Source organism: Aegilops tauschii, chromosome 6, assembly GCF_002575655.3.
Source record: "Aegilops tauschii subsp. strangulata cultivar AL8/78 chromosome 6, Aet v6.0, whole genome shotgun sequence".
NCBI lineage: Eukaryota > Viridiplantae > Streptophyta > Magnoliopsida > Poales > Poaceae > Aegilops > Aegilops tauschii.
The window spans coordinates 428156352-428166406 of NC_053040.3; the positions used below are offsets into that span (position 1 = coordinate 428156352).

At 49.2% G+C, this 10055-nt stretch overlaps 1 protein-coding gene across 1 annotated transcript; it reads right to left on the bottom strand.

Moving 5' to 3' along the window:
* Positions 1–1358: 1358 nt before the first annotated feature.
* Positions 1359–8645, bottom strand: LOC109756058 (probable histidine kinase 6). Its single transcript, XM_020314924.4, has 11 exons — positions 7397–8645; positions 6237–6470; positions 5939–6108; positions 5373–5591; positions 5113–5299; positions 4975–5026; positions 4663–4892; positions 4372–4470; positions 3511–4223; positions 2183–2665; positions 1359–2023 (listed from the first exon to the last, which is right to left on the bottom strand). The coding sequence occupies exons 1-11, from the start codon at positions 7715–7717 to the stop codon at positions 1762–1764; spliced, it is 2970 nt and encodes a 989-aa protein (XP_020170513.1). The 5' UTR covers positions 7718–8645; the 3' UTR covers positions 1359–1761.
* Positions 8646–10055: the final 1410 nt, after the last annotated feature.

Sequence of the window (10055 nt, forward strand, 5' to 3'; positions counted from 1 at the left end):
CAAAGTGATTGAAAGCTATCCAATACCCAGGGATTTGGAGAAAGCTAGAAACTAAGGTTCCACCTAGGGTTACAAAATGCCACTGAAATAACAAGAAATTACCAACAAAATTTAGGGATCCGGGGGAGAAAACCTCAAACACCAAGGGAGAGAAAGATCCACCGAAGAAAACCAAATTTGGAGCCTTGAGGTGGAAGAGAGGGGGTAGCTTTCCGTATTGTTCTTGCTAGGGGTGGAAGATTGGGAATGGAAACAGTGTGTGGGATGGGCCCGACACATTCTCCCTGTGGCCACTTATTTCTCGGGGGTAGACACCAAGGTCCTTGGTGTCTAGGGTCAGGGACGAAATTTGCCACGTCATATGGTCAACTTGGCTGATCAGGGAGGTGGGCCAGGGCCAGACGCCAAGGACCCCGGCGTCTTCGATGCATCCTAGACGCAAGGTTTACTAGCGTCTCAAAAAAGGTAAGATCCGAACTTTTTTACAAACATGGTCAAATCGTGCTAAACTACCGCAAACGGGTCAACACAGTAAAAAGGAAAAGTCCCTCCGATGCAGGAGCAGATTACCATCGGAACAAGGATTTTCTACCTTGTCCGGCACCTCTCGTGCATTTGCATGCATGCAGCATGCTGCACCATTGCCGGCACAGGCTGAGCATGGTTCAGCCTGTCAGATGGAGCAGTAATAAATCGCGCGTTGCGTCGGAAGGTTCGCTGCCGCTGCTGGACAGGCCTGTGCCGCCCAGCTTCCGCTTCCGTGCCAGACGCCATACAGGAAACCTGCCCATTCGATTGCAGCGCTGTAGTCTACGCTGCAGGAGCACTGCGCACTGCTCGGACCAATTAAACGCTCCAGCCCATGCTCGGTTCCGCCGCGGCAAACAAAAAAGAGAGTCAAACACCATGGCAGAACCGCAGAAGAAAGCCAGTACTGATGCTGCCCTGCATTTCATACTAGTATCTAGTAGCAATACAGACATGAGACATCCAAGAAGATCGACTGTATTTCGTTATCATCAGCCCAGCAAACACACAATGCTCCGCTGACCTACCACGATCAATTATGTGAGCGGCGACAGGTAAGTTGGCTGGAAAAAACAGTGTAAATCGGAATTTTGAGCCGTCCAATTCAAATCCAACTGTTGTTTTTGCAGAGGGGGGAAACAGAGCACCTGAGCAAGAGGACTAGCAAATTCAGCATCTCGCCAGACAAAAAAGACACGCCCAGTTTACCTACACCCAAATCAAGAGTTCCACGATGAATCGATGATCATCAGTACGAACACGCGGCAGACAGGAGACAACCCAAAAGCCCACCACATCTTTCCTTTTCATCGGACTCTGAAGCTTGGGCCTTGGGGGAGCGCAGCACAGCATTACACAGCACAGAGATGTTACATATGTTCAAAGAATGAACAGACAGGAGATACAACATCATACATACATCTGCCTACTACCAACAGCAAACCAAAAAATCCTAATCTACCTAGTATATCTCGAGCCACCTCCTCATCTTCATCTACCCCCCTGGGCAGCAGCAGCAGCAGCACCAGCACCAGCAGAAATGCATGCCCACCGCGGCGACGCGCATCGTCGTTTACCTTACCTCGGCCTGCAACGAAGTTCACTAGCTCAAGGCGCCTTCGTCTTCTCATCCAAAGTGTTGCAGAGATATCCATGTCAGGTTTGTAAAGAGTCAGAGTCAGCTTGGCTTCGCTTCAACCAACGAGGCGTCGGATCCTGTCTCGATCGATCAGATCATGAGGCCGAATCAGCTGTTCCCACCACTAATCTGGAGACTGCTTGGTATAGCTGCTGCTCGTCAAACGGTTTGGACACGTAGCCATCCATCCCCGATTTCATGCACTCTTCATAGGTCGCCTGAATGACGTCGGCGGTCATCGCAAGAACAGGCAAATGCCACTCAACAAATGTCGAACCTTCCCCTGAACTCGACTGCTCTCTCTTTATCTCGTTCGCTTTCTTCTCCATTTCTCGTATTTGCCTAGTCGCCTCGAACCTGAAGAGCACATCACATTGATAATCAGCAGTCAATCAGGATGAGATACTATCAAGCAACAAAACATGACACATAAAGCCTCGAGAACATAACAGTTTGAAGAAGAGATGAAGTTAGAAATAACAGTTGCAGCACAGTGATGAGTACACAGAATCATACCCATCCATCTCAGGCATTTGAACGTCCATAAAACATGCATGGAAGCAATGCGGAGGTTGAAGTAGGGAGATAGCATCCTTGCCACTTTCAACACAATGAACCTTGGCACCATACTTCTTCAGTGCGGCTTGAGCAACCCGCAGATTTACTTTATTGTCATCTACAACCAATATATTCTTCCCAACCAACAGGCTCCGAAGAAATGAGGGCCTATTTTGATTTTCTTTCCTTGCAGGTATATCTACTTTTAGCAACTGCTGAAGACAAGAAGCAATTGTGCTTGCTCTTAAGGGTTTACACATCACAGTATTGAACGTGGATCCATACTTGTCCTTGTCAGCTTCAGATGTGACCAAAAGGATCAGCTTGGGTAGCTCATGCGCCTGACCATTCATCCTGAGCGTATGTAGACGATTTGATAACTGAATATCTGTCTCGGGCCTCCACATGTCATTCTCAATAAAAAGCATCGACGGTTTTTCTCTACAAAGAAATAAAGTAAATGGAGAAAAGAGACTAAGCAGGTGTTGAAGAAGAATTTATGGCACATAAATAGAAGTAGTTAGTATTGAGGATTAGTTCTGGTCCTTCACAGGTCTTATATTTTTAGTTGAAAAAACATCTATTGTTAGACAAGCACCTGCTCAGCCAAGTCTACCGCATGCAATGCAACTGCACCGTCCTAGTGCACCTCATGCGCAGCACAACGTCCACCCACATAGCTAGAATCTAAACTGAGCCCGAAACAAATAAGAAATCTAAACTGAGCTTCTTACTAACACACTGTAATCTCAGCCTCTTCTATCTCTCAATCTTGTATATTGAAATCCCCATTGAGGTGGAATAAATTGCACAGAAATTGCTTCATTCTTGTTTTCTGTCACAGAGAAAAATTCCGAGTGCTTTATCTCTGTCTGTCTGGATTTGGCTCACAGAGACATTCCGGTCATTCGATTAACTACAACTTGCCAAAAACCCTGCATGATTCACTACATCTACCTCTCTACTCCTGATTAATATTGGAAACTTTAGCATCTCAGGGCACATATGAAAGCTCCTCTTGTATTAGTGATACAATATATTACGTTTGGAAAATTGCATTTCCTACAAAACTATTACCTGAAAGTAGTGTGAATCTTTCTACCTCCCTACCCCTAATTAATATGGTAACATTAGCCTCTCAGAGCACATGTGAAAGCTCCTCTCGTACTAGTAATAAATACCATTTCCTATATAGCTAGAAACAGTTAAGCGGTTATTTGTCCTCTATTTCTAAAATTCCAGTGATAAGTTCTGTTAGGAATTGAAAATGACAACAGATAACTCACCTTGACTCTGTTGCGCCATTTTTCCCAAAGGCTTGAATTCCCATACTCATATTATTCACAACTTGAACAATTATTCCCAGCCTGTTAAGGTGATATCTTGTCACAGCACTACGCACAGGTTTCCCGTCTACCAAAATCGCCTTCATTCCCCTAAAGGCAGTTGGTAGTGCCTCGGACAAGCTCCTCTCTGAATCACATGAAGTATCTTTGGATGCACGCTTCACAACCGCTGAGAATGTAAATGTACTCCCAATAGAAGGACGGCTGATAAAACTTATTTGCCCGCCCATAAGTTCAGCCAAACATTTGCTGATGCTTAAACCAATACCAGTTCCACCATAATTCCTTGAAGTTGAACTATCTGCCTGCATAAAAGGCGTAAAAACACGATCTTGTGCATGCAGTGGAATACCAACACCTGTATCCTCAATGCTTATCATCAAGGTCACGTGATCGGAATCATTTTGGCTAGATTTTTCACCCTCGAGCTCATCAGAAAGTAACTCCTTATCAGAGAGCAACAGCTTAAAACATTCCCAGCTATTTCGTTCATCCGCAGCTTGAAACCCACTCAAAGTATTGAAGGCACCATTAGCTGTAGGCTCAACTTTACAATCTTTCCCATTGAGGTTTCCATTGGGGACTCGATTAGCTTCCATAGTTGAGTTCTCAGCCAAAGAGACCCGCACAAAAACATGACCCCGTTCTGTGAACTGGAAAATTGATAATGAATGGGTTCAGAACAATTTATGAATGTTTTTATAACAGAATTGTATACAGAAAACAAAAGGTCAACATTATTCAAAGTTGCAAAGTATCGGTAAACAGAAAATGCTATGATACCGAAAGTTGACTGCTTACTTTGACTGCATTGCCCACTAAATTTGTCAGTATCTGTCGAAATCTCCAAGGATCTCCGGTGACAAGTTTTGGAACGTCGTCACTCACAAACACTGCAAGCTGCGGCAATAAGGGAAATATTAGGAAATAATGTGCTACAGGAAAGGAGGTATATAGAAGAATGGCATTTGTGGAATTGTATTGTCTGTTTGCGCTCGGCTGCAAACAATCACTACAGGTAATCCACATCCATTATGACTATGAAAGCATAGGAAAGATATTGAATCATTTATGCTTGTAATAGTAAGATACCTCTATGCACTTCGCTCTTAACTTTGAGGCAAACAAAGAGATCACATCGTCCGTCAGCGTTCGCAAGTCAAAAGGCACTTCCTCAAGTTCCAACCTTCCAGCTTCAAACTTTGCTCGATCAAGGACATCATTTATCAGTATTATCAACGCTTTGCCACAATCCTGAGCGGTCTGAGCAAAATCCTTCTGAGTCATAGTCAGATCTGTCCCCAAAAGCATGTCCAGCATTCCTACAACAAAAGGTAATGTTTTAAGATGGCCTAGTCCTTAGAGTGCACATTATGTATGTACCAGAAAGGAAGATATTCATACCAAGGACGCCGTTCATAGGAGTTCTAATTTCATGTGATACAGTTGCCAGAAACTGCAAAGAGGAAAACTTGCATCAGTATACAATTCTTCTGTACAGAAGAAAGCCAAGTAGCCTAAGCACACAAATAAATGTCAAACCTGAGACTTTGCAATATCAGCAGCTTCTGCTTGAGTTTTGAGCTCTTCCATTTTTCTACAATCCTCTGAAACTTTGTCATACCGAGACCATGCAGCACAAATTATATACCCAATAAGCATCCATATGACAAAGCAGCCCATAGGATTACTAATAGCAGACCACGGCATTGGAGGCTTTTGCCCATACCTGCACAACTTACCAACATTAGTGGAAGGACAATGAACCAACAAAGTCAGTGTCATGGGAAGAAGCTACTAACCTGCATCTCATTTCATGCTTCCTAAACGGATCTCCAAAATCAAGCATGCTAACATGCAAGAGGTCCACTTTATTATCTGGAGTTTGAGATCCATACATGGCCATAGGTTCTGAAGCATTTGTGACATCATACACATTCACCAATATATCCTGATTGCCAGCAAGTTTACTCAGCAAATTTTCCACAAGTGACTCCACATCAAAGGCTCCACCAAGATAGCTGTCAGTGGGGATTCGATTAGATTAGAGTCATGACTCAGGAGGCCACACTCACAAAATAGTTAAGTACATGTTCGTGTTATATTTCTGGTACAAAACTCTAAATATGTTGGGCTATCACACTAGAAAGGATCTTTGTATTGCTGAATGAGAGAAAGAAGGACAATAAGTTAATACTATATATGTATGAATAATGATACATTAATGCAAGTTCTCTAGGTCATTGTATGCTATGTTGAATCATCTGATTTGATGCCTTGAAGTATTGTATAGCCAACACTAAAGAAATGACATGCAAATACAGGTTTTATGGGTCATCATATTTGGAAGATAGTCCAATCATCTTACCCAGCAGTTGCTTCCACACGTTGCTCAACTGATGCATCAGCAGGTAGATCAGGGCGATACACTGCAAAAGTGAGTACTACCCCCAAGTGGTTCGACCCAAGAAGCCGAAATGGGTTTGTTAACACAGGTTTGCCAGTTTCCCTCGCACGCAAGATGTTTTCTCGGTCCTCCTACATGCGAAACAAACGGATTATTTACACTGAACCAAACTTAAAACTGGCAACACGACATGTCCCCTGCCCTCAATGAACTAAGAATCGACAGACAGAAGAAACCATCATGCAGTAAGAAACCACACCTCCCCAGACATCATGTCCATGCGCGCAAGGTAGGAGACCGTATCCTGGGAGAAAATCACCGGGGCGTACTCATCTTGGAGAGGTGCACCCTCTCGATTCATAGTCCTCATAATCCATCCATGCTGTCTTTCAAAAGTTTCCTTCTCATGAGGGAAGAGGCGCTGTGCGTAAGCCACCCCATTTAGCAGCGGGCGCTCGAATGATGTCCTTGCCGTGTACTTTGCAAAAGTATCCTGCAGCGAAGGTTTCAGCAAAATGTAGGGTAAAACACACCAGCGGCAAATTGACAGATTTAAGACTGAATGACCAAGAGCATCCAAGAAAGTAAGAAAGGATCAAGTTTAAACTGCACCTAATCCATGTGATTGTTTTATTATATTAAGAGACTCAACTAGGGTCAGTATCCAAAAAAAAGGATAACAACTAGGGCCACCAACCAAATTAGGGCATTACTCATTGTTGCTTGTTGCAACAACCAGAATGTGCCTTCAAATACCATATTGCCTCGCCAAGGTACTCCTAAAAGTCTAAAGCTACCACTTAATCAACAAAAGCAGCGGGCTCGGAATTCCCAAAAGAGGACAGCTTTAGGGGAATATTTTAGGAGGAAAAAGTAGGATCAAGAACCCATCACTGGACAACCGCAGCCAGCACTGCATTGCTACGGCTGTGAGCATAAACAAATGGAGTCGGTCAAGCATCGGCCAAACCCAACCATTAACCACTCCAAAAACAAACAGAGCAATGTTCTTCTTCTACCGGCCTAGTAGTTCAGAGACGTCTCTGACTCTGTGTCTTGGAGGTTTGGAGCATAGAAAAGAAGCACAACCGCTCCAAGAATGCCACATATTCAAAGATCAAGAGGCCCACAACGGACCGACTGAAACAAATAATGTGCCGCTAAACGACTAGCCTGCAACTCTGTAAGCATCGAGCCACCACGAGGAAATATCCTTTTTTTAAGGAGATGCAACAACAACCATGTTTTGCTAGTACTATACTTGTTTAGGATTTCTGGAGCCCGCCATTGCCGCGGGATTGGAAGCACGCGGCGACATGGGAATGAACGAATGAATGAATTAACGAATGCATCGAGGAGGAAGAGGAAGAAACAAATCGGCAATCCCTATTATGTTGCTCGTTTGTGTTGCTTGCTCACCTGGTCGAGGGCGGAGGGGTTCTTCTCGAAGTGGAAGGTGGAGATGAGGATGGCGAGCGCGTGGACGTGGTTGACGGTGACCCCGAACTGCTCCTGCAGCATCCTGGCCCGCTCCTCGCACATGCTGACGAGCCGCTCCTCGGCGCGCTCCATGGTCTCCCGGCGCAGCTGCCAGTGCACGGCGGCCGAGCAGGCCACCGCCGCCACCAGCCAGGCCACCGCCGCCAGGCGCCTCCAGCCCCGCCTGGCCGCGTACTTGCCCATCCCCACCCTGCCCCCCTTCTCCTCCATGCCTTCCCCCAATTTACTACTACTCCCCATCCCCCACAATGCGCACCATATGCTTGTGGGAATGCGCGACGACCACCGGCCCCGGCCCCAGCGAAAGCACACCCGCACTGGTACCCAGAAGAAAACAAGTGCTCCCAGTCCCAGCGGGAGGGAGAGAGAGCGGGAGCGCGGCGCGGAGGGGTTGGGCGGAGGAGGCGGCGAGCGGGGGCAGGGGCGGCCTCAAAAGAGCCGAGCTTTCGCGAGTTCCCAGCCGAGACAGCGGCGCTAAAATAATTAGCCCGCCCGCTCGCTAAGCCGCATTAATAAAATCCCCGGGCCGCGGCGCCTCTTTACTCCAGTGCTCCTCCCCTACCTCCGGCTGGTGGGCGGGCGGGCTCGCCGTTGGCTGGCGCTGCTGCCGAAGCCAATTAAAAACTGGGGAGGAATCGCACCAAGCTCGCTCGCTAGCTCTACTACTAGCTTTTTCCGTGCGGCAAATATTCTGGACAAGGCCCGCCGCGTGGCGTGGCGTGGCGTCCCCCGGCAAGCCAATTGAGCGCCGCGAGCCTCGCAGCCACAGGCCCGGCCTCCTGCGATGCTGGAGCGGCGACCGCGCGCGCGCGGCTCACGAAGCGAGGGAGCGAGCGGGCGGGCTAGCTAGCCTCGGGCGGCGGCGTGTAGGGGCTCTTTTTGGTGGGTGGGTCGGTGGAATGGAGGGGGCGGAAGGCTGGCCGAGATCGACGGCGGAAGCGGCGGAGCTGGGCAGACGCTGCCGCTGCGGCCTACTCCTGCTGCTGATCTGCTGGAGCTGGAGGCTGGAGAGAGAGCTACGGGTGGCGGCAGTGGGGGCTCGGTGGTGGCGATCCTGCGACAGCGACCGTGGCGGGGGAGGAGGGAACCAACCAGGCAGGCCAGCGGGGAGGGAGGGGGGGAGAGGAAGAAGCCGGGTTGGGGTGGCTGCGGCTGCGGCTGCGGCTGCTAGCGAGGTAGAGCCAGCCAGTAGGAGTAGGGGGTGCCAATGCCAGCGACCCGCGGAGTCCTTTTGGGTCACGTGGCGCGGGGCGGAGTGCGGGGCGGCCGAACCCACCCGTGGTCCGTCCGATCCACACACAAACACACACACGGCCACGGCCGGAAGCAGAAGCAAAGCGAAAGAAACGGCCGCCCCCCTACATCGGTCTCGGATGGCTCTCCTTTTTGTTCCCTTGTTCACCTCGTCGCCCTCCTGGGCTCCGCCGGCTCAAGACAGCGTGGTCTGGTTTGGTTTGGTTTCCTTCCTCCATCCACACGCAAGCTAAAGTGGTCTCGCTACGGCGATGGGTGGCGCGATCGGGCCGGTCGCCTCGAGAGAAAACGATGGCGTCGTGTCATGATGCGTGGGTTTTCTTACGTGATTGGACGTCAAAATGTTCAACACGGGGGGTTAGGCCAACTTCACCGCGCGACCCCAAACGGATGTCCGTTTTATCTGGATTCTGTCCGTTTGGGTAGGGCAATGGGGTCGTGTTCGGGCGTGTCCTGGGATGCGGTGGCCGTGCGCCCAGCGCGCGGACGCATCCGTTTGCCCCATCCTGTCCGGCTCTGTATTTTAAAAAAGGAGCAACTTTCAAATGCCAAGCCCTAGTTCATCAGGCCAGCGGCCCCAGTTCATGTCGGCAACTCAGCCAGCGGTCGGCAACACAGCCAGCCTTCAAAATGAATAGTTGTCATCGCCGGCAACACAGCCGGCCTCCAAAATGAATGTTTTCCTCGCCGGCACACAGCCAGCGGCCCAGCGGGCGGGCGGCACCCATGCCAGCCTCCAAAAAGAACGGCCACGGCCGATCGGACGACCTAGTTCAGGCCTTCGGCGTCGACCATCTCCTTCTGCCTGGCCTCGAACGAGGCCCTCGTCTTCTCGCTCATCTTCGACAAGTCCACGCTCATGATCGCAAGGGCCACCTCCTTCGCTTTGGTGGCGGCATTGGTGGCCTCGATGTCGAGCTGCCTCTGCCTGGCCTTGACGTTGTCGGCCTCGATGTCGAGCTGCCTTTGCCTGGCCGCCTCCTCCATGTCGAGCTGCCTTTGCCTGGCCGCCTCCTCCATGTCGAGTTGCCTTTGCCGGGCCGTCTCCTCCATGTCGATCTTCCTCCTCTTGGCCGCCTCCTCCATCTCAAGCTTCTTCCTTTGAAGGTCTAGGTATTGCTTCATTTGCTCGTCCTTGCTTTGCCGCTTCTTCTCGTCCCTCACATCCTTTTGAGACATCATGCCATGCAAAGTGTCATGCAATGCCATGGATGAGGCATCACGTATGTCGTCAACCTTGGAGTTGGTCTTGCCCCTCGGCCTCTTCAACGCCTCGCCATCTCCACCTCTGGCGAACTTGGCCGTCTTCAAGCCTCTCTTCCTT